The 26,279-nt window shown below is 32.6% G+C and overlaps 5 protein-coding genes across 16 annotated transcripts; 2 read left to right on the top strand and 3 right to left on the bottom strand.

The window, feature by feature from the left end:
• The first annotated feature begins 696 nt into the window (after window positions 1-696).
• Window positions 697-5,242, top strand: LOC107957688 (cytokinin dehydrogenase 5). The gene is made up of 5 exons (XM_016893235.2): window positions 697-1,644; window positions 1,772-1,899; window positions 2,331-2,603; window positions 3,031-3,293; window positions 4,771-5,242. The coding sequence occupies exons 1-5, from the start codon at window positions 1,086-1,088 to the stop codon at window positions 5,108-5,110; spliced, it is 1,563 nt and encodes a 520-aa protein (XP_016748724.1). The 5' UTR covers window positions 697-1,085; the 3' UTR covers window positions 5,111-5,242.
• LOC107957689 (ribosomal RNA small subunit methyltransferase I) lies at window positions 5,155-10,658 on the bottom strand. 12 transcript variants are annotated; one of them, XR_005928211.1, is made up of 12 exons: window positions 10,368-10,634; window positions 10,209-10,276; window positions 9,315-9,411; window positions 9,092-9,220; window positions 8,892-9,000; window positions 8,657-8,801; window positions 8,047-8,089; window positions 7,626-7,743; window positions 7,317-7,471; window positions 7,166-7,229; window positions 6,357-6,425; window positions 5,155-5,430 (listed from the first exon to the last, which is right to left on the bottom strand). XR_005928211.1 is itself a non-coding variant. In XM_016893239.2 (10 exons), the coding sequence occupies exons 1-9, from the start codon at window positions 10,578-10,580 to the stop codon at window positions 7,326-7,328; spliced, it is 1,068 nt and encodes a 355-aa protein (XP_016748728.1). In that variant the 5' UTR covers window positions 10,581-10,634; the 3' UTR covers window positions 6,888-7,229; window positions 7,317-7,325. The 12 variants fall into 12 exon arrangements, 1 of the variants encoding a protein (XP_016748728.1); XR_005928209.1 differs by having other exon boundaries at window positions 7,570-7,743; XR_005928204.1 differs by having other exon boundaries at window positions 7,317-7,743.
• A 1,114-nt stretch (window positions 10,659-11,772) lies between these two features.
• On the bottom strand, window positions 11,773-15,197 carry LOC107957691 (BEL1-like homeodomain protein 11). Its single transcript, XM_016893242.2, has 4 exons — window positions 14,595-15,197; window positions 14,151-14,509; window positions 12,414-12,474; window positions 11,773-12,325 (listed from the first exon to the last, which is right to left on the bottom strand). The coding sequence occupies exons 1-4, from the start codon at window positions 15,027-15,029 to the stop codon at window positions 12,203-12,205; spliced, it is 978 nt and encodes a 325-aa protein (XP_016748731.2). The 5' UTR covers window positions 15,030-15,197; the 3' UTR covers window positions 11,773-12,202.
• Window positions 15,198-16,291: 1,094 nt separating this feature from the next.
• On the bottom strand, window positions 16,292-19,402 carry LOC107957692 (BEL1-like homeodomain protein 7). The gene is made up of 5 exons (XM_016893243.2): window positions 18,875-19,402; window positions 17,824-18,405; window positions 17,364-17,740; window positions 17,220-17,280; window positions 16,292-17,151 (listed from the first exon to the last, which is right to left on the bottom strand). Exons 2-5 carry the CDS (start codon window positions 18,364-18,366, stop codon window positions 16,552-16,554), a joined length of 1,581 nt encoding a protein of 526 aa, XP_016748732.1. The 5' UTR covers window positions 18,367-18,405; window positions 18,875-19,402; the 3' UTR covers window positions 16,292-16,551.
• Window positions 19,403-23,803: 4,401 nt separating this feature from the next.
• LOC107957693 (protein TIC 20-I, chloroplastic) lies at window positions 23,804-25,813 on the top strand. The gene is made up of 3 exons (XM_016893245.2): window positions 23,804-24,086; window positions 24,794-24,949; window positions 25,071-25,813. The coding sequence occupies exons 2-3, from the start codon at window positions 24,805-24,807 to the stop codon at window positions 25,706-25,708; spliced, it is 783 nt and encodes a 260-aa protein (XP_016748734.1). The 5' UTR covers window positions 23,804-24,086; window positions 24,794-24,804; the 3' UTR covers window positions 25,709-25,813.
• The last annotated feature ends 466 nt before the right edge of the window (window positions 25,814-26,279 follow it).

Here is a 26,279-nt window from a genome sequence, read left to right on the forward strand (position 1 = left end):
TGTATGCAATATGTAAATTATAGCGATCATGAAACTATATCAAGATTGGGTTTCAAAATCTTATTTTATGAAACAATTCACATGATTATTGATTTAGTTTGATTTCAAAATTCAATTAATTGTTGATTTAATTTTAACTTGATACGGTTGTTGTTACAATAATTATAATTAACATGAATGCCAACAAATTTAAATGCATATTATTCTTCGATTTAAGGATTTGAGATGTATGAATAATAGTAGAACTTGTATTAAAAAATTTAGGTGATTAATTCGACTCAATTTAATTTAATTGTAAAGATATATAATCTAAAATTAAAAATGACTCGAATACAAAATAATTTGAACTCTGACTCAAAAAATCAAACTGATAAATTTAAAATAACTTAAACTCGAAATGACTTGAATCCAAACTCCAAATAATTCAAATAAAAAGTAATATAAACATGAATTAACTTAATAAATAATTTAAATTGACGAAAAACAATATAAAGTAAAAATTTTAAAACCCAAGTTAACTTCGAGAGTTTGTAATTAGATGAAAAAGCACCGTGTGTAAGGCAGCCGAGTAGGGCAGCAGCACCCACGTGAATCCATCCGCAGCCTGGGACCCTATGTAGATCCTCCGTATCCAAAACATGACCCCACCACCGTATGTAAATTGCAAGACAGGGAGGAGAACGGTGGTTTCCTCCTCCTTCTCTCACACATGCGTCCTCCTCTCCTCGCACGTGACTCTCCTACCCCCCTCATGGCCACCCTTTTGACCTATAAATTTAGAACCTGTATGACACCAAAAAGAGCAACACCACCATTACCAACAACACCAGCTTTGAAAATCCATTGTTTTGGTTTCAACCCACTAATTTTAAACCCATTTCCCAACGTGAAAAAGAACAAAGAATCTGTGCTTTTGCATGTTGTATTGATTGTTGGGAGGAAAAAGAATAAATAAAATCTTTAAAGTTTTATCCTATCTTACGTTAACACTGCCACCAAAAGATTTTGTTCCTTTTTTTTCACTTTCTCTCTATATATATTCACACAAACCAAACAAGAGGAAGCATTGTTTCATTTTTTGGATAATGGCTACAAAGCTTCTTTTAACCTTTGCAATTTGTAGATTAATTGTTACTGTGGGATTAACCCTTGAACCCACGGAGCTTCTCCGTTTAGGTCTCACCGTCGACCCCGTCGACGTTGAGTCAGCTTCTGTGGATTTTGGGTTGATGACTAAAGTTGAACCGCTTGCGGTCTTACGTCCTTCTTCGGCTGAAGACGTGGCTCAGCTCGTTAAAGCAGCGTACGAATCGAGTCACGGGTTTACTGTGTCGGCTAGGGGACACGGGCATTCGATCAACGGGCAAGCTCAGACTGGAACCGGGGTGGTGGTTCAGATGAGTGGGGTTAGGTCCAGTGGTAAACCGAGTGTGTGGGGTGATGATATGTATGTGGATGTGTGGGGTGGGGAGCTTTGGATTGATGTGTTGAAGAGTTGCCTTGAGTATGGATTGGCACCTAAATCATGGACCGATTACTTGTACCTTTCCGTTGGTGGGACTTTGTCAAATGCTGGTATTAGTGGCCAAGCTTTTCATCATGGTCCACAAATTAGCAATGTCCATGAGCTTGACGTTGTTACAGGTTGGTTCATCAGCTCTTTTAACTTTGCATGCCCTTTATCCCTTGTTTCTTGTTCATAGCTCAGTTGGTACTATTGCATGAGTTCGAGCATGTTTTCACCCACGTGTATGTATTTGTGGTGAAACAGGGAAAGGTGAGCTTATGACATGCTCAAAGGAACAAAACCCGGAGTTGTTTCATGCTGTTCTTGGTGGTTTAGGACAATTTGGGATTATCACAAGAGCTAGAATTTCTCTTGAACCAGCTCCACAAAGGGTATATAATATTGTCCATGATCTCTTTATATATATTATCATTATTTATATGAACTTGGTTTAAAATGGGTTGCCTAGATTTATCCTTCTCTATAACGATAACACGAGTTTAAATTCTATAAAAAAAATGGGGTTTGGGGTTATTAAACGTAAGTGAAACCCCAAACTTTTACAATTTCCTATAGAATCATGGGACTGTATGAAATAAGATTAAAAAGTACCTTTTTCACTTGTTTGAAAATGGGGTTTGCCAAGACTTGTTGTAACAGTGATTAAAGCTCCATCCGATAAAAAATAAGCTTTTGAGATTAAACCTAATCATAATTCTATATGAAACAAGATAATAGAAAACATGCTTTTTTACCTTTTTTTCAAACACATGCGATTGCTATCCAAACACATTTTTTTTAATTGTATTTACAATATTTGTAGGTGAGGTGGATAAGGGTCCTATATTCCAATTTTTCAGCTTTTACCAAGGACCAAGAGTATCTAATATCATTACATGGTAACCAAAAATTCGACTATGTCGAAGGTTTCGTTATTGTAGACGAAGGTCTCATCAATAATTGGAGATCGTCCTTTTTTTCACCTCGAAACCCTGTCAAAATTTCATCCCTTGGTTCCAACAACAATGGCGGCGTTTTGTATTGCTTGGAAATTACCAAAAACTACCACGAATCTACGGCCGAGACCATCGATCAGGTAGGGTTAATATTTAATACATTGTTATCATAATATGATTTTAATTGAGGCTAAAATATGTTATAAGTTTTTGTATGTTCTGAAAATTTTACGTTTAGTCTCTTTATTTTTTAGATTTTAAAATTCAGGTTCAACAATTAATACAATTAATTTTTTTATTAGATATAAAATTTATTACAATGTCATTTTTTTAATTACATGACTATCGATTTATTTTATTTCAAAATATCACTCCGACCAATTTAATAATGTTAACAGTTAGACTTTAATCTTGATATCTAAAAAGTATAGAGACTAAATTTAAAATTTTTGAAAAGTATAAAAAATTAAGTAATATTTTAACCTTTAGTTTATAACATTTAGGGACCACTTACCACATTATTCTCCTACACAACTAAAATATCTTTTTTTATTATTTTAAATGCAGGAAATTGAGGCTTTGTTGAAGAAATTAAATTTTATACCCACATCAGTGTTCACAACTGATTTACCATATGTGGATTTCTTAGACCGGGTTCACAAAGCCGAGTTAAAGCTCCGGTCTAAGGGTATGTGGGAGGTTCCACATCCATGGTTGAACCTTTTCGTCCCTAAATCAAAGATTGCCGATTTTGATCGAGGGGTCTTCAAGGGCATTTTGGGAAATAAAACTAGTGGGCCTATTCTAATCTACCCAATGAACAAAAACAAGTAAGTTTCTTAAATTTAGACTTGTGTAATTTTTTTGGTTCACGGTAAAAGTATTATGAAGGTGTTTATATTAGGAGTAAAATTATTTTATTCTCTTTATTCAAAAAAATAGTAAATTAATCATTATACATTAGATTAAAAAATAAATTGGTCATTCTATTAAAAATTTCATCAATTTTTACTGTTAAAAACTAGTCACTATACATTATAATGAGATATACGTGGCACACCATGTATAACTATTTGGTTGTTCTATCAGTCACACCATTTTTAACTGTAAACATGGATGAAATTTTTTATAGAAATGATTAGTTTACTCTTTAATTTAACATATAAGGATTAACTTGTCTTTTTTTTAATAAAACTTACAAAATACAATTTGACACTTAATACAAAGGTTTTTATAATACTTTTATCGTTGAGTTTTATCTTGAGTGGCAAATGATGTTGTGTTTATTACACACTAAAAGCATTCCCATGCATGAAACATGCAAATATTTAACATCATTTTCCATCATGGTCCCTTATAGCCACCATATGCACATCATGAAAGATGTTGGTGTCACCTTTTTATATATTTATAACATGATTTTTACATGTTTCACTAATGGATAAACTTAGTTAATTATATTAATATAATATAACATGTAATGAATGATGTCTATGAAATTATATAATGACATCATCATACATGCATGATATTTGCTAATTAGAGTGTCGGCAATAAAATTTCCATTGTTTTCGAGCTTTCAAGCGAGGGTTTTTTTTTTTTGGTACCTCTATGCCATGTAAGGAAAAAAATGCATATTTGCATTTAAGGTCAAAAAAAGTATTGTCCATGTCTGGCAACCGTAGGTTAATTTTACGTTGGCATTGAGTTTTCGCTTTCAATAGAAGGTTTAATTTGGTTTTAGTCCCCAATTGTGTTGGAATATAGAATTCAATTCTTAATTTGATTCCTCTACTATTAGTAAGTTCAATTAAAATAACACCTTTGGTTAGTAATAAAGTTTCACGTCAACTAATGGTGTTATCAATTTAGGCCTACTAAAAACATGTCAAATTTTAAAATAGTGAAAGGGACTAAAACTGCAATTAGACCATTTATTGGTGGTCCTGGCACAAGGACATGACCCATAGCACGTGGGGAGCAACATGCAAATGCTCCTATCCCCAAAGCCAAGGGATTTGAATGTTTTTTAGTGATGAAAAAAGGCCAGCTAGGATTTTGATAAAAGCACACCCTTTTAGCTCTTTTTGTTGACTGGTAATGATCATCCAAGTGGGAAGATTCTGGTCTGTCAGGAGATCATGTCTTAAGGTCCCATGATGGTAACTATCCTTGTCTTGTTACTAAATTTGTTCCACAAACATAGCTACTATAACCACTAAGCTGGGTGGAGTCATTTTAAATCAATTTTGAAATATGCTGAATGTTAAGTTGATGTAGTGTTGTTGTTTTTGTGATGTGGTATAGATGGGATGATAAGAGCTCGGTGGTGACACCGGATGAGGATGTGTTTTACCTAGTGGCGTTTTTGAGATCGGCGTTGGATAATGGTGAGGAGACGCAGAGTTTGAAGTACCTGACAAATCAGAACCGTCTGATTCTCAAATTTTGTGATGAGGATGGGATCAAGGTGAAGCAGTATTTACCTCATTACAAAACACAATCAGAGTGGAAAGAGCATTACGGCAGTAAATGGGATTGGTTTCAACGAATGAAAATGAAATTTGACCCGAGGCACATTTTGGCCTCGGGTCAAAACATTTTCAGTCCCACCTTTCTTTCCTCTTCCAAGATGGCTTCATGGTGATGGACACACCGATACCAATTAAACAAAAAGCTAGAGAACCAATAGATTTTTAACGTACTGACTTAGGAAAATACCACTAGTTCTTTATGTAAATACAAAATGGCATAAACAAAGTAAAATATTTATTAATCACATTACATCTCATCCAATCAAATCAATTCTCTAAAGAAGATAAAGCTTTTCAAATGTTGTTTGTTATATTCACAAAACTAAAATCAGCTGTAAAAAAAGATGCAGTTTTTAATGGTTTTACATATGATACAGACTAAAGAGTAGTAAGATCTTCAAGAATCTTTGTTTTGTGTTATCCCATGATTTTCCTGCTGGGGACACTTAGGGATTGGAAACATCGCAGGAAAAAAAATACAAATAAAAACAAAAATACTTTCCAAGCACCGGTAATAAATAAGACATGACTTGAAAGAGACATTTATTTGGGATTGGTTTAACTTATACTACCGACAAGAATTTTAGATTGCCAACAATAATGTAAAGATTATAATGTTTTGTTGAACAATTTTTTCTTCATTAACTGTCCTTTCAATGACAAGTATCTTAAATGTCATTGTATGATAAGTCAAATTATATTTTATTTTTTTTACTTTAAAAAATAAATAAAATTAATTTTTATATATAAGATAAAAAAAAGTAAATTAGTCCTTATTCAGTTGTATAAAGACCAATTTTTAGCAAACAAGATAAGAGTACTCTTTGATCTAATATGCAAAAAATTAACTTATTTATTTTTTAACAAAATAGATCAAATACAATTTAACTCCTAATATAAGTGACTCTATAAGTCAATAATGCCAAAAATTATCATCAACAGGTACTTTCATTGAATATAATATGTAAGGCTTACTTTACCATTTAAACGAGATGTTAGTACCAAAAATAAGTGAAACTAGAGCTTTATTCACTTCCTTCCTTGAGTTGTTAATGTCTATTAGAATTTTGTCAAAGTACTTATCATGAGTTAGAGGCTTATTTAATTAAAATATAGTCTAATAGCTGTTTAAAGGCTTTGTTAGTATACTAGCTAAAAATGTTATAAGATTAAAAGGAAGCCAAAATTTTTGTATAGGAAGGGCCAAAATGAAATTGGGCCAAATCTAAAAATTTTGGGTTAAAAGATACCAAAATGAATTATTAATTTTGAAGGGAATACAATTGTAATTTCCCTTTTAACCAAATGCCATAAAAATTTAAATTGAATTTTTAAATTTGAGGGGCTAAAAAAATTTACCTATTTATTCAAAGAGGCCAAGGCCGCTAGCTGCTTGCCTACTTCCCCAGCTTGGCTATAGTAGGTTGTCTTATACTCAACAAAAAAGAAATGTTACATTGTGACACGGTCATAGTTCACCACAAAAAAAACAGAAAAATTAAAGTGGACAAATTAATCTCTATACATTACACCAAAGAGTAAATTAAAATTTCATCATTTTGTACTGCTAAAAACTGGCGTGGCTGACGAAATAATCAAACAGTGACATGTGACATACCACGTGTAACTCATGCTGACGTACAAGAATCAATTTTTAACAGCAGAAATAGATTAAATTTGTAATAGAAGAATGAGTTTGCTCTTTGATCTAAAGTAAAATACAATCCGCCTCTTAGTACAGAAATCTCTATGATACTTTTACTTGAAGGTAAAAGTACATGTATATTTGAGCTGGTATCATACATAAACCTAAGCAATTGGTGAAAAATTTTGGGGATCCACCTAACAATTTCAATGATAATTTCAAATAAGATATAATAACAAATCGCGAGAAAAAAAATATAAATATAATACCTTAAGTACCATTATGACATGAAAATAGAAACAAGAAATGGCAATTACCATAAGTGAACTGGTAAATTCAGATGAATGGTAAATTCCAGAGATGAAATCAGCGACATGCCAATTAAACTTGGGCAAACTAATAGTACTAAATCTATGAATTACTGCTTTAACATTGATATGGCATGCCCATGTAAACTAGCATGCACCTCGACATGTAAATTACGAGGGTTGTAAACTACTTTGTTTTTAACTTTGGGGCTTACCATGGCGACCCTCGACATCCGAAAATGAGGGTGAAAGGGAGAATAACCTAGCACTGGATATCCCCTGTTAAGGCAAGATGTCAAAAGGGGTAAGTTTTGTTCTTAACTTTAGTACATTCGAGGTATCGAACTCTTACAATTTTAATCTTACCAGTATGAGTTAGAAGCAGTGAGGATATAATGTCACAAGCATGCTTGATATTAATCTGAATCGTCTGCTTTGGTTTTCTTCACGAATTTTCTCAAGGCGAGTGAATATATTGTTTTCTTTTTCATCGATGTTCCTTCGGCCACCAATTTGACTGCCTGAAATGTACATCATATTCAATTATTTTTATAATACAGAACCGATGGATGCAAGGTATAAATTTGATCAAATGTGAAGATGGTGAAATGAAGCATGCCGAAGAAAGACTATGGCCATTGGAGATCAATTCTCTCAGGTCATTTTCTAACTGACTCTCTGACGGAGTTTCCACGCTGGAATTTGAATTGCCCTCAATCAAGAGGGTAATTTCTCCCTTTGGCTGGCGAGTTGAGAAGGCTTCCTTTGCTGTCCCTAGAGTGCCCCGCCAGAACTGCCGGAATTAATCATTTTCGTTACTAAATGATCACATAAAGAAAATTCCACAAAATAAAACGAGGACAAACTGGCTAATAGATTTAGAACAAATCATTCAAGGCATTGGTCTTTGCTACTGGTTTTTTTATCAGAAATATGAAAACAGAACATGATATTACTTATTGAAGTTATAAACATTGATAATTTAGTTATTGAAATGACGAAAAGAAAAAAAAGAAGCTATGTTATCATACACATGGTAGGTAAAAATACGAAGTAGCGTACAAATGCATAATGAGAAAAATAAATACAGACAAACCTCTTCGTGAATTTTTGTTAGTTCCCGAGCTATGACACATTGTCTGTAACGAGGTCAAATAAACTGTCACTGTAAGCCCTAAGATTTGACAAATACAACTAAGATTTCATATAAGTATCAAACGACAGAAAGCTAACTGAAGCAAGGAAAAAGCACATAATTTCAACCCCGCAAGCAGAGGCTCATGCACTTAAAAGATGACAATAAACCAGATTTCTTCACCCTCTAACCCGATTGCCTAGAGAACCGCTGATACAGATTCCTATTTGATATTAGAGGTTTCAGCTATTAATCTGATAATAGGTTACCTCAATATTACAGCAAGTTAACTAACAAGCTTTACATAATTGGGGCCATCATGTGTTCTTTCCCCTCTGAAGACTTCCTATATATGTTTTTGAGGAATGAAGATAAACAGATTCATAGGCTTCCAAAAACAAAGATCCACCCAAAAAAGAGGATTTCTCCGCCACGATAAAACGTACATTCCATATTTTGTACTGAATCCCTTCACCTAGACTGACTTGCATGTTCATCCCTTTCCTATGATTCTCACCATTTGATAGTAAATTGATCACAGTTCATGAAGTAATGAAGACATATTGTTTACCTTGAGTCACCAAAAATCAGGGAACTTTCTTCAAGAAACTGGCCAAGTTTGTGAGGAGGAACATAGAAGATTTGCGTTGTTGTTTCACTTGCAGAAGCAACCAACCTCTCCTTCCGTGAACCAGCATGTTTCGGAAGAAATCCAACTGCAACATTATATGACATATAAGAGTCTTAACTTTACAAGAATTTGCAGAAGAAGCATGTTCAACCACAATAATTTACAAATGAGTTACCAAATGTGAATTCATCAGTGGACAACCCAGAGGCAGAAAGAGCAGTTAAGAAGGCAGATGGTCCAGGAATTGGAATCACAGGAATGTTTTCATCCACACATATCTTTGCCTAAACAACGATACCAAACATCAATAGTTGCATTCTTAATCAAAGACCAAGCATTCTATAGAATTCAGCCAACAGGGATGCAAAAACTAACCAGTTCCGTACCAGGATCACTAATGCCAGGCATTCCAGCATCGCTGATCAAGGCTACAATCTCCCCTTGCTTTAACCTCTTTAAAACTGTGTGTTCTCTTTGAGATTCATTATATTTGTGGTAACTTAGCTGAAATTCTAAAACCCACACAATCAGAATTGTTGAAAGACGTAACAAAAGGGACCAAACTGATCAAGGAAAAAATTGGCTCGATCTCACTTACAAGAGGTGTTTTGATGTTGTAATAGTGAAGTAACTTCCCAGAATGTCGCGTGTCCTCCGATAGTATGACATCAGCTGATTTCAACACCCGTAGAGCACTGCATTGATGAAATCACCAATAACATGATAGTTATAGGCTAATCGATTTGATGGGTCAAGTTGATTTTGGATCGATCTGATTTTGGATCGATCAATCTGGCTCAGATTGATTGGAGTTTTAAAATTTTTAAGTCTTTGTATCAATTTTAAGTTTGAGCCGTTTTAGATTATGGCTGGTTCAAATTTTTGGTTCAGATAACAACAACTTCGAATCATTTTAAGTTTTGCTCAGTTCAAGCTCTAGTATTTTCGAGTTACTTGTTCAAATCATTTGACTTCATGTTAGACAGGTTCGGGTTTGAGTTCAGATTGATTGGCTCCAGTCTTCGATTTCAAGTTAGAGATTGTACTCGAGCTGAGCCGATCCCAAATACTAGGGAGCTTGACTAGAAATTCGGAGCTCTATTCTCGGCTCAAGCTTGATCGAACATTTATTTTTAAGCTTGAGTTCAGCTCGAGATATAATCAAGCTGTCTTGAGCCCGATTAAGCTCATTCACTAATTTTTATATTCAAGAAGCTCGTACATATTCAACCTCGAGCTTGGCTCAATAATTAAGCTCAATAACTCGCAAACAGTTCGAGCGAAGTATTACTAAGTTCAAATTCGGCTGTATTGATAGCTCAAACTTGAGCTCAGCTCGATAATTATCTAATCAAGTTTAAGATTTTTTTAGTCAAACTCGAGCTTGCTAGCACAATGTATCTCATTTACGCCCCTACATCAGGTCAAGATCCACAGGAATATACATATATATATATAATAAAAATAAACTAAAAGAATAGAAATAAATTACCGTAAAGTTATATCTTCAAGGTTTCCAATAGGTGTTCCGACGAGATACAGTCCAGGTTTGAGAGGTCCCTATAAGAAACCAAAACTGAATTAAACATTAATCCAAATAAATTTGAAAAGCAATATTAAAATAAAAAGTCAAAAGGAGTGGAATTTTTACGCGTTTGGAGGACTGATCGGCGATTAAGTCGGTAAATTCCGGTGATATTTCGGAGGACGAGCAAAAGGAAAGCAAGCTAATTGTAGGGTAAAAGGAGATGGAATTGAAGGATTGAAGGCGTCGCTGAGAGGAGAACAAGTAAGAAGTGTAACGCCGGGATAGAGCGGCGGTTGCGAGGGAAACAGCGGTGGAAGGCAGTCGTCGGAGCAGCATTATCACTTAACTGAGTAGAGAGTATAAGGATTTATCCCTCCGAGAATTTTGAGTTTAACGAATGCCCATCCAAATAATAGTTTGCATTTGAATACTAGGCCTAAAAGCCCAACATGGCCCTTCAACAAGCCCATTTGTTCTACTTTTGTACTTTTTTTTAAGCATAATAATAAATTTAGCTCTTAACTTTTACGTTTTTATCAATTTGATCATTATGCCTTTTTTAGTTAAATTTGACTATTAACCTCTTAAAAGGAGTTAATTTTTTTTTCTCTTAACGAAAATTTTGACTAAAATATTAATCTTTTAGTGGCGGTGTGGCAACTCTCATAACAATCCACGTGTACTTCATACTAACACGACATTATTTGTCTTATATGTTATAGTCAACAAATAATTTAAAATTTATAAAAGTATTAAAAAATAAATTAAAATTTTAAAACATTAAAAAAAAGCATGAATTATACTTGGGTTGTCATGGAGGTTGCAATATTTAAAAAATTTAACATTTTAGTTAATATTTTTGTTAAAAAAACAACAATCCAATTTCTTTAAAAGTTGATAGTCATATTTAATTTTTTTTAAAGGTCGGGGTCAAATTTAGCTTTAAAAAAGAATAAGGTTCAAATTGACAAAAAATGTAAATGTTAATGGATTTATTTATCATTATGTTTTTTTTTATGAAATCTGAATTCACAAATATGTTTTGATTCTAAAATTATATTGAATTCGAGTATTACTATTTGAATCATTATTATTTATACTTATAATAAACCCTTAATTGAGTTCTCACGAGTCAACCAAGTATTATTTAAGCTATGTTATTATACAAGTGTTTTGTCGTTTATTTTTTGATATAAAATCAATACAAATACAATCGTAATGATATTTGAACAAGTGACACAATACATTTTAAACATTTAAAATTATTATTTCAACCAAATATAAATTTTTAATAAATATGTTTATTACATAATTTTTTTACCTACATCATGGCTATGTCGTAATCTAATAATTAATTAAATTATTTATTAGATATTTGAATTCGTTAAATATTTGGATTTAGTAAGCTTGAAAACTTTTAATAAATATTTGCCGCAAAGTTGGGAGTGCATTGATTTTGTGTACTTACAAAACTTAAAAAGATATGTTAGTACACGATGTGTAATAATTAAAGCTTACTTGCATATAAGAGGACTCGAACATCAACCTAAGGCCTAGAAGACACTTAACTCAAATGATATCGCGATTGCAGATAAGTGACTTATATGCCTCAAATTAGTGGTTCAACTCTCTGTACGTCTAACTCAGTTTTAGATTATTATACGTCCTATACTAACACCTCTCCCTTAGACCTTGAGTCTTGCAAGTCTACTAACAGAGATGCTTCAACTCTTTGAATCAGGCCCACTAGACAACTGCTCATGGAACATTGACTCTTGACACAGTACAGGAGATAAAACCCCCATTAAGGGATAATACTTTCGATTGTTTAGGGATTGGTTGAATATCCGATAGACGACACTTTAAAAATTTCTCTCGAAAGAGTCGATTCCTCAACAAAAATTAAGTCTCAAATCATATCATGAGAAAGAACAGAATTTTTTTTCCCACTGCTCGAATCAACCCTCAATAAGAATATCATGAGAGACGTGTTGTGGAGAATCTGCAAGCTCCTTTTCGTATATTTCTTCAATCATTGGTTTCCATAGCCGAACTCGAGCATTTATAAACCAATTCGATACCTGAAATTAACAACAACATCAATTGAAGCTTAAACAAATTGATAAATTTGTGGGTAAAGTTTAAATAAGATTATAAAAGAATTAATACTTGGTTCTTGGTCAACCCTGTTTGTGATGACAACGTTAGCTTCTCAGAGTCTGTTGGATACCTGTTAAAACACCAAACAACAAAATTGGTTTAGGTAATGATTAATCTTAATCAAGTTATTTGAGGTTTAGGGTATTTGCAGTTGTTTTGGAGTTTGAGGCTTAAACTTTTCGATAGTTTCATTACGGGTTTGAATTAATTTTGATTATTTATTCGAGTCATTTTGATTCAGATTAATTCGAGTTTAAATTGACTTGGGTTGGATAGTTTAGACTGTTGATATTTTATAATCAGTCTAATTATACTTTCAAGGTTATAATTTATAAATTCTGTCAAAAAAGTAATTTTATTATATTAATTTATAATTTTATATTTTTTTAATAGATTTAGTAAGCAAATTTACTATTTGAAGGGCCTAAATCACCACGGATGAAACCAGAAATTTTGTCAATGGGGAGACAAGATAAAACTTTAAAACGTGTTGGTCAGTTCCGCATCGGTTCCAACCATTCCAGTCGGTGAGCATCGTTCTAGTGCTAAAACAAAACATCAAAAAGACCCTTTTCGCACTAGTGAAAACATCAAATGACTATTTTGTATAATTGATAAATATTTTATATTTAATATTTATTTAATATTTTTAAATATTAAAATATACCTACACTAAATATTCTTTAAAAAGTTATAAATCCGAAACAATATGCCAGAACATGTTGATACCTATATATATATATATCAATTCTAGTAGAAAAACGCTACATCCATTAGTGTGGTACTAGCTACCTTGCTTTAAAATTTTGAGGGGCCAACGATAAAAATTAAAAAAGATTAAATTATATTTTTTATTTTTAAAAGGGGCTAAAATTGCAATTTTCCAATTTATTTAAATGACTAAAAAGCTTAGAATGAAAATTCAGTACTTAAGGGGGACTATAAATTATTTTTTTCCATTTGACAGGGGGTCAAGGCCCTTGTCTGCTCCTTAGCTTCGTCTTCACAGATGACTTCCTACCCCTTTGAATTTTATGGCCGTCGTCTATTATGCTCAAATTTGATATTAAATCAATTCAAATAGGTAACAATGACTTTTTTCAACTTACAATACTATCATGAATTTTTTATTTTTTTTTAAGTTGAAAAGGATAGTTTTAAGAAAAACCTAGCTCGGTGTTTTTAATAGTCAGGCTAACTAATAGTGTTGTCAAAATAGAAAGAGAAATTTATGCCAAAATTAAGATAAAATTATTCTGGAGGTCTTTGTATTAGGAGTCGAATTGCATTTTGCTCCTCCAACTAAAAAATGGACAAATTAGTTCCTATATATTAGATTAATGAGTAAAGTGATCCTTCTGTTAAAAATTTCATCTATTTTTACTGTTAAAAATTGTTCATTGTATGTCAGCTTTTAATAGTAGAAATGGGTGAAATTTGTAATAGAAATGATCAATTTACTCTTTAATCTAACATACAGGGACAAATTTATCGTTTTTGGGTAAACGAGTCAAAATGTAATTTGACTCTTAGTATAAAGGCTTCCATAGTATTTAGCCGAAAACTAAACTATAAAATTAAATCTCAAATTTGAGCATACTAGAGAGACCAAAGCAATAATTTAATCCTTCACAGCAAATGGAGTTAGATCAAGCTTAGCTTAAACTTAATCTAATAGAGTTTTTGAATTCGGATCAAAATCGGGATGGAAAAATGAATTGATTGAGTAAACAAAAATCCACTTACGGGTGAAGGAAGTGCTGGAATAGCCAAGACCGAAGTATTGCAACAGAGGTTTGAGGCAATCCTCTAACAGGTCTCCATACTTGTCTTTGAACACACAATGTGTTACTATGCCTAAAACCTCTATCAAACAAGCTCATCCGCGACAACCCTCGGTTTATTCTCGACAAATCGTGCCGAACATTCGTTCTAGTGCGATTTATTCGAGTCAAGATGGTATCTCTAAGCTTGCCAAAATGTCTACACATGGCTTGCAATGTCAAAGCAGTGTAACACCTTGCTGCTCCTACACCAACAATCGATTCGAATAACGAAACCACTTGTTCCATTTGGTTGTTATATTTCTCGTATTGGGTTTCGACCTGTAAATGAACCGATAATCGATGTTAGAATCGAGTTTGAATAAAAAGAAAATCATGGTAAGTTGGTAATTGGTTTAGTTGTTACCTCCTCAAGTAATCCAATTAGCTTCGTAAGTGTGATGTGAAGTTCGTGTTCATCGGGCGATGGTACTATCTTGCTTCTGAAGAATTCGGAGGAAAGCTTTGGCGTTTCGTCGATATTTTTGAATCCGACATTGACGAGTTCGTTTAAGAGGGATTGAGCTGGTATTAGGTACCTCGAGTTCCCTATAACATACGTAGTTGGATGGCCTATAAAAGGGTAGTCATCACTTGTATCTTCTGCCCCATGAAACGATGAACCGAGCATGCAAAAGCCGAGTGATAACGTGAGAGTTTGAGTTCTGTGGTGACGGTACGAGTCGTTAGGTGCTCCGAGAAGGTCCATCAGGTGTCTTGTGTGGCTAATCTCAGTGTTATAAGCATCAAAATGGTGTAACATACGACTAGTTCGATTCGGAGTCGAATCCCGGGACACCATTGTTAAGAGAAAATCAAGAAAACTAGCCGGTGAGGAAAAAAAGAAGAATGATGAACACTTTTATTACAGTATCAGATGACAATGACTCACTGAGTCGACTACTCCATGTGACAAAACTGAAATGAGAAATATGTATGTATGCATGTATGTATGTTATTGGCTGTGAAGAAGTGAAGAAGATGACAATGGAGGAAAAGAATGGTCCCCCAAACTTCATCCCTGATTATAAAACAACAACCATAAGGCATCAAATTTTCAGCTTTTTTTTTGCTGTCGTAAGTCATGCATTGGGATGTTGAAATGACAGTGAAAAGCACGCAATCTTTCAAGGACTTGCAGGGAAAATATATATATATATGTATGTATAAATGGGATTCTTTTGCTGTCAGAGAAAAGGGGGACGAGGTTGAAAATAGTACAAGATACCTATTTTTTAAATTAAATTACACTTTTTCTTTTTATTAAAAAATAGATAAATTAATTAATGTATATTAAATTAAGAGTAAATTAATTCTTTTGTTAAAAATTAATTTTGTATATTAACAACATACAAAGATTAATTTATTTAATTTTTTAATAGAAAGAAAAAATACAATCTAATTTTTAATATAAAAATATCACTAAAGATAAAATTACATTTTAACTATGATGAAATCTTTTGTGCCAACAAATGATTGGAAGAAACGAAAGTACACATTTTTTAGTGAAATTGTGGTTATTAAAAGGGGTTTACTTGCATTCACTCGAATCACGAGTACGACTAATCTCAAACTATAAAACCTGCAATTATAAAAGACAGATGTTGATGTTTTGGGTGGTCCTCTTGGATGTTTTTTGTGAAATGATTGCCACTTCCTTTGACATCATTCTTTAAGTTGTCACCCCACAAACGTTCTCTCACAACTTCAAAGGTTAAACTTTAAAGCCTGCATAGTCTAATTCATGCATTAATTTTAGCTGCATGGCATTGAGTTCATTAGCAACATTCATGTCAACCTGTCAATTGTGGGTAGTTTCGGAATGAATGAGTTTAATTTAATAGGAATTAAATTGAATCGAATTTAGGTTTGGATTAATTATATTTTTTAAATTAGATCAAAGATGATAAGATTATTGTGTTAGTTAGCAATATACGTGATTTTTCTAGTGGAATCAGCGAGCGTAATTAAGGGTTGGTAATATACGTGATTTTCCGAAATTCAGTTTTACTTCTAATCATATGTATTTCCAAAAATAGCATACATCAATATCACAAATGAGAATACACTTATACAAAGAATCTTTATTCATACAGAAGCTATATATATCAATTTTTTTTCTTGCCATATCTTTACAATATATGTATATATATACCTGCTACAACAATATATTTGTATGTTACAGATGAGTATATCATATACCCATATCTATATTCTATCATGACAATGCTTCGATCGAAAATGAAACACATGACAATGCTTCGGTTTGTCATCGTATCGTGTGTCCCCCACCCGGAAAGCTCGCTCGAGGCGAAAGTTCTTCATCAGACTACAAAATCATGCAATATATGAGAATTTCCAAACCTGTCTTGTTGATTTCCTGGTTCCACGAAACGGAAATCCACCGTCTCTGATCCTACCGACGAATCCACCTTGTGGTTAGTTGATCCGGACATGGTAAATACTTTGTTTTCATGATTCCGTAAACCGAGTGCAAGTGAAACTTGATTGCCAACCGCAAAACCGTTCAATTCTGTTAAGTCATACATGGTATCACCGGTCATAAGGGTACCGTGACCATGTTGGTTGGATGGGATTACAGTGTTGGGATAAGGGTTAGCAATGTTTTGGTACATTGATCTTGCGGTTGGCCTGTTCGGTTCTACATCGGGGATATGATCCGGTTTCGGGTATTGAACTTGTCCTGGTTGGATATTATCAGCACAAGCAACTTTGGATGTAATATTCTCGTGCAACTCTTCGCCTCTATCCTTGGATGCCGAAGAATTCTCACCAGTTGCTTTGGCTGCATTTTCCAAAGAAGATTTGAAGTTCGAGTCCATTTCACCAAACTCTTCTTTGTACATCTCTTCAATCATTGGTTTCCAAAGACGCACCCGAGCATTAATGAACCAGTTTGCAACCTGATCCACACAAACTGTTAGCTACTAATGATTTACGGGTCAGATAATTGCATTTTTCGTCTCCATACCTGGTTTCGGGTCAGACCTGTCTGCTTTGCAAGCATTATTTTCTCCGAATCCTTTGGATACCTGGCCAAAAAAACAAACTCGGAAAGGGTTAACAAAACAGAAAGTCTCAGTATTAACATGAAAATAACGATCTGAGCACGTACGGATGGAGAAAATGCTCAAAAAGCCAAGCGCGCAGGACAGAAACAGAGCTTTCAGGAAGTCCTCGTTGAGGCCTCCAAGCGTTTCGCATCACACCGAATTGTTGAAGAGCTCGTTGTTGTCTAAGCTGATGATCAACATAACGTAGACGCGGTATTACCGATCCTTGATTGTTCAATGAATTATCGTGCTCTCCGAGACTTCTTTGTGTCAATTGAATTTGGTTGCTGATTGCATCACGTAAACAACGGAAATGTCGGGAAATTGTTTGCAGGGCAAGTGAAGTGTACGGTTTAGCCGCCCCACAACCAGCAGCCGAGTCGAAAGACGACACCAAGATTTTCATCTGATGGTAATATTGCCTATATCGTCTATCAACCTATATAACAAAAAAACAATCATTAACAATCTTGCGAGACAAGCAAAGTTCAATTAACATCGAAAACACTATTAAAGGCGCACCTCATCGAGCATGGACAAGAGCCTTGTCTTCTTGTTCTGCAATTCTTGTCGTTCCGTAGGTGATATCTTGGAAAGGTTATTAATCGACTCGTTAGACTCGGATGATTTCAGTTGAGAGCTCATGTTTTTATCGAAATCGGGCTGTCTCAAAGCTTGTTGTACATTAATCACTTCGTTAAGCAACTCTTGAACCACCTTGAGATATTTCGAGTTCGAAATAGTACTCGTAAAGCCCGGTTGAAACTGATATATATCAGAATAAGCCTGGTATTGACACGGCAACGAAGGCAAAGAAACATCTGGTGGTATCTCCGATCCAAGACTAAGAGATAGTCCCTGAGATTGACAATTCACCACGCTTGTTGTAATGTTTAACCGCCCGTTCACCGTTTGTAACGAGTCACTACAAGGCGGAATCAATGAAGTACCAGACAAGATCTCTGTGAATTCCCCCATTGAAGAAGCTCGGTAAGGTACTGGTTTTTCGTCCTCGATCGATAAATCATCTCTCCGATTGGTAAAACTTGGATAATAAGTAGCCATTAAAGCATCACCAGTTTCCCCCAGAAATCAAAATGATTGCTGCATAATAACATATATATATATATATATCAAAGCTATTTCAAAGTTCTCTAATTCTATCGATAAACACAAAATCCGAACATGAACCAAATAATGCCGAAACAAAATCAATAAAACAGAGAAACAAGCAAAAAGAAGCATAAGCAAAGCCTAAAATTCAGATAAAAACAAGCAGATAATCATGGAAAACAGAAAGGAAAACACATAATTAAAGAACAGTGAAAACCCAGATTTTAAAAGGGAAAAATAGTACAAAGTTTACAACTTTTTTGCTCTTTTTTTTCAATTTCATCCCTCATCACCATCATCACTAAGTACCCACTGTTACTCAAATACCCAGAACAACCAAATGAACCGTAACAAGCTTAAAAAACTTTCGAAGTTATCATCTTTTTTTCATTAAAATCAACCATTAAAGCTTCTTAAAAACTAAAGATTCAGAACAAAGAAGGATTAAAAGTGAAAATACCTGGAAAAAAGGAAGAAGCTTGAAAACAAGGAGACAAAAAAAAAAAAAAACAATCCCAAGAAATATAATCATAAACGTAAACCAGCTCTCTCCCTTCTTCCTTATCATTGGAACATTGACACCAACCCAAAAGAAAATATTATTAATTTATTATTAAAATAATTCTATACCCAAAATAAATAAATAAACAAATAATAATAATAATTGATGAAAACAACTGTAATATTTTAATTTTAAGAAACGGTGATGATGAAGAATATTTGAGAAACCAAACAACAATAGTTGCTTAATTTGTCAAATCTTCTTACAAAGAATATCTCACGTGTAATAAACAAAAAAAAAATAGGGACCAACAAACACAAGAGGCAATAAAGATGGGTCTTTTATTATTTTCTTTTTTTGGGTGTTGGTTTTAAGCAAAAATGGAGGACCAAAAACAAAAGGGTGGGTGCTGGTTTTTTTTTTTTTCATTGCTTAAGTTAAGAGAGTTCAAATGCTAACTACCAGTTGGTAGACCTATTACCCGCCCTTAAACCTTCTTTTAACGCATAAAAATGGCGACTTTTTTTAGGGGTTTAATTCTGCTCTTAGTGTTTATACTTTTTGGAATTTAATTCTTTTATTTTTTTTATTTAATAATTGAAGTTTATTTGATACATGGGTTGAGTCCAGTCGAGACCCGCTTTTTAAAAAATGTATGTTTTTTTATATGGAATCATATTTGGTAATAGGGTTACGGTTTGACAAGTGTTATGTAAGGTTATTGTAAAATATTAAAAATATATATATTTTTAAAAATAGACATATGACAATTTTTTAAAATTATTTGTGAAATAAAAAATGTGCGTTGTTGGTGTACCAAATACTAATCATTTTTATATTAGTATTTGTATATATTTAAATTTGTGGTTGTTTATAGACAAAACTTTTTATCCAACCCCAACCCAAGTTAAATCAAACAGATTGTGCTGAACAAGTCACCTGACTTATGAACAACTTTACTATCAAAGAACTTCCGTTCAATTCTATTATATGCTTTTTCAATTCATTTTTAAAAAAATTACTCACACGATGAAAGTTGATAAATCAATAAAAAATATCGATTTTTACTTTGTTTCCCTAAATCAATGTCGAAATATCTTACAACCTAGATGCAAAAGAAAAAAACCTTTAAATTTCAGATTCAACATTTTTATTTGCTTATTTAACCTTACAAACGTGTAGTATTGGCCAGGCGAGTAACTTTTATATTTCAAAACTATCGCATAATTTAATTTAGCTGAAGTTTTGTAAAAGTATTATCAATTTGACTTCAATTAATAAATTCAAAAGAAAATAGAAGGGTTAAATAAAAGGATTAATTCAAAAATGTATAAAGAGTACAGGGATTAAAAGTAAAAGTAGACCAATTTTAGGATTATTTTTTTAAAAAAATGGGTAGGAAACATCTAAAGCTATCGGATATGGTTGTTTTAAAATAATTAATAAACTAAAAAACAAGCAATAAAAAAAAAAGTGAGAGAGAGACTAAAAATGTTAGCTGTACTTTGCAGTTGGTGAGAGTGACAAACACACACGTTATTGCCACGCGTATGCTTCTATACGCTTACCGGCATTTGCCTAACGAACTCTCTTTTTCTTCAATATATTTTTTTAAAGTCTTTGTTTTATATATTTTTTTCTGGATTAATTGCAATTACATCCTCCATTATGCTCTACATTTTAATTTCATCTCTAAACTTCAAAACCTATGTTTTGAATATCAAATACCTTCTTTCAGCTTAGACATTAAATGTTAGACGTGGAGCATTGTAGTAAAAGTATCATGAAGAGGAATCAGATTGCAGTTTGTCCCCTTTTCTCAAAAGAGTACATTGGTTCTTTTTGTTAAAAATTCCATTCACTTTTGCTGTTGAAACATGTAACCTTATTCTGAATAACCATTTTGCTCTTTAATTTAATGTACAAGGACTAATTTATCTATTTTCTAGTAGAGGGAGCAAAATACAATTTGATTCATTGTATAAATGCCTCCATTGTACTTTTACCATCAAATTTGATTTGAGAGGTTAAAATAATAAGAAAGAGTCCTCTTTGATTTTATCGATGTTGTATTTTCTTTTACTATGTGATATTCAAGTTGTTATTACAATAGTTATTTGTGTCATATTTGAATAAGCATTTAATTCCTAAATCAACGGCTAAGCTGACGGAAGAATTTGATTGATATGGACTTAATTAGAGTATTTTAAAGTTCATTGTCCAATTTAGAATACCTACAATAATCTAGGGACGTTTAGTGGAATTAGCTGATCTTTCTTTATATTTTTTAAATATTATTTTTTGGGTTGGTGATTGAATATTTATGTGCAATTCAAGAACACATGAATCATGGGATTCTGTCTAATTCCCAATTTTTAAAAGGTGAAAATTATGTATGTAGTATTTGGTCAAAGGGAAAAAATATATGCATTGTGTTACATAACAATAATTTACCCTTTTTAATAAAATATAAAATAAACATCATTAATATTATTAAAATATATTATTCATTTTTTTAATATTTTTTTCCAATTTTAATATTTTAAATGTATAATAATTTGTGATGTTTCTATTTTTACGTGATTAGTATACATTCGAGTTTTAATCTCATGAATGAAAAAATTAATAGAATTTTTTTTCTCATTTAAAGATTTAACTTGAGTCGACTTTAAATTTAATCAAAATCTGATATATATATATATATATATATATAAATGATATCTAATAAGTTCATACCAAAAATAAAGTGTCAACTAATTTTTGTTGTCATCATTCTTGCCTTTTAAAGTAAAAAAAGAAAGTGAACCTAAAATCTTCCCTTTTTATGTTTTTATGACTAAAAAAATAAGTTTTGTTTCTTAAAATGCAAGTAAAATTTTATTCTCTCTTAACAATAAAATCAAAATTAAATATTATATGATGCCTTAAACTTGTTGCAATCAAAATTATTTATATTTTTTCGAGAAAAATTTGTAAAATGTTATATGTTCGATATTATCTTTAGTAAAGATTTTGTTTAAAGATACGTCAATGACGGGTTTATAGAGCAGCAACATGGTTTGATTATAGACCATTTTCAGGCATTCGAACTCTTAAAGGAGACAATAAACAAAGTTCCCACTAAAGATAATACAACTCGTTGAAAGGTCTACAAGCTCCTAGTAGATGACACTACACAAACTTCTTTCGAAAAAATCAATCTCATATCAATAATATCAACAAATTAGGATTCTAGTTGGTTAGCAGAAGGAATATAATATTATACACATGGAATGTGTTGAACATGTTTTTATGTACATTTTTTTTTCATTGGATTTGTAATTTAAATGGACAAATAAGTCTTCATTGTGTCTCTAATTTTCTAAGTTATTTATTATTTCTTTAGACTATAGTAGAAAAAACAAAGAATATGGGATTATTGAAGAATAATTATATAATTTTTTTGGGAATAGTAATTTGTTAAATTAATATATCCAATGAAATGGAATACATGTTTATTTTTTAATTTATGTGAAAATAATTTGATTTGCTTTTATTGTGTTTGTTATATCAAGAAATAGAGCAAGACAATAATGCAATACATCAAGTTTGTTAACGTAGTTCGGATTTATATCATTTTGCAACTAGTCATCTAGTTTGGTCCCTCTAGGAACATTAATAAAAATATTATTGAAAAAAAAGGACTCCCTTATAGCACCAAATGAAAAATAAATTATTAGATTAGAGAATCGAAATCAAGAAGAAAAAGAATTTATAGGTGAAGGGGGTATTGTATCAAATGTACAAAAATAAAGAAATTTTAAATCCGTTCTCTCAAACTAAGAAAAAGATGTTGAAAAAGATTATGATAAATCAAACAAAAAAACGTAGAAAGAAAAAACAATACAAGAGCAGCACAGAAGCATAACTTAATTTCTTCCTAAAAGTGTATTTGCGTTTTCAATTTGACACCAATTTAAAATCCGAATCCCATGCCACAACTTTGTTCCAAAAGCCTTACCTTTTTTTATTTGGTCAAATTCTAGTTTTAGTCCCTGTACTACACATAATCTAAGGATTTAGTCTTTATATTCTAGTTTGATCATTTTTAATTCTTGCATATTTTGAAATTTTAGTTTTGTCCCAAGCAGTAACTATTAACGTTTGCTGTTTTCAAAATTATCATACATGTAGTGCCATGTCATCTTACTATTTTCACATAATATTCACACAATTTATTATTATTATTTTAGTTAATGAATTTAACAACTACCTTTTAAATCAGGATTATTCAAAAAGCATAATGACTAAAGTGGTAAATTGAAGAATGGAGACTAAATTTACAACTTATGTATAGTATGAGACTAACGGTAGAATTTGACCTTACGGAGTATACTGCTACCGCTTGTATCAAAATTAAAAATTAAAAATTAAAAATTCAAAAAATGTATAGACCAAAAGTGATTAGACTATACTATAATGATTAAATTCATAATTTAAGCATGGTACAAGGACTAATAAAAAGTTTTGACATCCTTTTTTAATTAATTTCCACGTCAATTTCTGTGACCAGTAAATAGAAATGGCAACGAGGTAGGGGTAATTTTTTGCCCACTTCAATAGACCTCTAAGACAACCAAACCTGACTCGAAATTAAATATCAATTTACTTATCTCAAATTCACCTTGACTCCAATCACCCTAATCCTATATGCCATAAATATTAAAATTATTAAATATTTTAAACAAAATATAATAATATTTTTTATTTTTAATTATCTTTTAATGATATTATTAATTGTTTTCTAAGTATAATTATATTAAAACATATGTTTATATTAAATTTATTATCATACATATTTAAATTAATGTTATATATAAAGAGATATTTTGATAATAATATCGAGACGAGCGAGATGGATTTCCCAAAATCCGATCTGATTATTTGAAAAACTAGACCCAATTGGACCTGAAACCTGGACCCTATCGGGTCGGATCGGGTCAAAAGCCATGCCCATGTTTTTTTCCCATCCCTAGCCACAAGTAAAGCTAAAAAAGTTGGCCCTTTCTTTCCCAGGAAAAACAAGATAGAATTTACGATGACGAAAATCCATAGCAGGCAGTCATAAAACACTTCCCATTTAGCTATAGCATTTCAAGCTGCTTTGCTTCGTTGCTTTTTTCAATTCAAGGTAACTTCTTTTCCTGTAATTCTACCCGGTTAAGCAAAATTTTTCGTTGATTTTTTTTTGGGGTTTTTGTTTCTTTATCAAATGAGCTTAGCATTGGGTTCAAAAGATGGTTATTAGGTTTTAAATTTGAGGATTTTATTTGGATTTTTCTTTTAATTGTTGGGTTGAAAGCTTTTAAGTGTAAAACATTCATTTCAATTGCTTAATTATGTAAAAGATTTCTCTTTTTTTTTAGTATTATATTTACTTTGTTGCTGGGATTGAATAATAAATTAGTGTTATGTTTTTTCTTTTGATTTGTTTTGTAATATGTTTTAAATTAGTGTTATGTTTGAGTAAGCATGTTCCTCATATGTTTAAGAACCAATGATAAAAAATGTGAACAATGTTGAACCAGAAACACTAATGCTTGTATTGGTACTAGGAATTTACTGTGATAGTTGTAGAGGATTTTTTTTGGTAGTCTTTACTAAAAAATTTTCATGTGCAAGTGACGATTTGGGGTCCGATATTCCTCGATTAGTACAAAGATACATCCTCCGATACGAAATTTTAGATGTGGTATAGTCTGGTGTGTTTTCACGACTTCATGTTTTGGATCATTTGAATGAGTGGGATTTGATAGTTGATCTTGTTCTGTTTTAACATTTTCCCCGTTTTTGCTCTACCTATCTGATAAAAAATCACGAACATTGTCTCTTCAACAGGTAGTGCTGCCATGATTCTGAATGGCTTTACCTTTCCGTTGAGGTCTGTTTCGGTGAGTTCAAGGCTTCATAAGCCTGTGCCGTGTAGCTCTAGTTTTGCATGCTCTCATCATTTGGCTACCACAGCTCTATTTCGAAGCAGCAGTGAATCTGGAGGTATATGCAATGGCTTACACATTTTTTGGTTTTTCCATTCTGTGGTCTTGCATTGATAAATGCCTCAATTCCGAACAATTTTTCTTATTTTTTCGTTTGTACAAACTGTCGAATCTCGTAGATGTGCCTTTCTTGCGCCTTTCTGCTGCATCATCTCCATTGTTGAGTGGGGATCTAGGTGGTCTATCACAAGCTTTACCGTCATTACCTAGGCGTCGTGGATCTAATTTGGTGCCTCGAGCTTCAAAGGATGTCCCGTACAGTTTTCGTTTTCCACCGATGACTAAGAAACCCAAATGGTGGTGGAGGACTTTAGCGTGCCTTCCTTATTTAATGCCTCTTCACGAGACGTGGATGTATGCAGAAACAGCATATCATTTACACCCATTTTTAGAAGACTTTGAGTTTTTGACCTATCCGTTTCTCGGAGCCATTGGAAGTTTACCGAGCTGGTTCTTAATGGCATATTTCTTTGTTGCATATCTAGGGATAGTGAGAAGAAAAGAATGGCCCCATTTTTTCCGATTTCATGTTGTGATGGGCATGTTATTGGAAATTGCCTTGCAGGTAATAGGGACCGTGAGCCGGTGGATGCCACTCGCAATATATTGGGGTAAGTTCGGGATGCAATTTTGGACAGCCGTGGCATTTGCTTACCTCTTCACCATTTTGGAGTGCATAAGATGTGCACTTGCCGGTATGTACGCTGACATTCCTTTTGTATGTGATGCTGCTTATATCCAAATTCCATATGATTAATAATCAAAAACATACGGTAGAAACTGTTCTAAATTTGCATTATGCAACGTTTATCTCGAATGGAAAACTTTTCATGCAGATATGAATGTTTTAAGTTGAACATCATTCTCTTTTTTCCGATGACAATCGTGCTAAAGCTGTTCCGGTTTTAGTTATGATTAGTGTTATCCTGATTACCCTTTCTTATAACAGTGATCCTCTTCTGATTAACGTTACCGTTATTGACAATTTTGCTTTCGGTGTTGCTATTTTTAATGTCCAAATCGTTTTGTTTCGTCTATTTGCTTGCAATCTAATAGCTCCATGGTGTAGGAATAGTCCAATGTTGGTTCGGTTAAGTCGGTTTTTCGATTTTTTTAAACCGAATCGAGCTATTGTTGTCCTCTAATAATATGAGGCCTTTCCTTTTATGGTAGAGTCTATGACAAACATGTATAAGCTTTAGTTCCATGTTCCATTAAAAAAAAGAGGTAAACCACCCAACTATTTATAAATTTCTTTTTTTGTTATCCAATTGTGAAAAGTTACAAAATGGTCATCCAACTATTCGATTTTTTCTTATTTGGTCACC

The sequence above is a fragment of the Gossypium hirsutum genome, chromosome A06 (assembly GCF_007990345.1).
Source record: "Gossypium hirsutum isolate 1008001.06 chromosome A06, Gossypium_hirsutum_v2.1, whole genome shotgun sequence".
Lineage (NCBI taxonomy): Eukaryota > Viridiplantae > Streptophyta > Magnoliopsida > Malvales > Malvaceae > Gossypium > Gossypium hirsutum.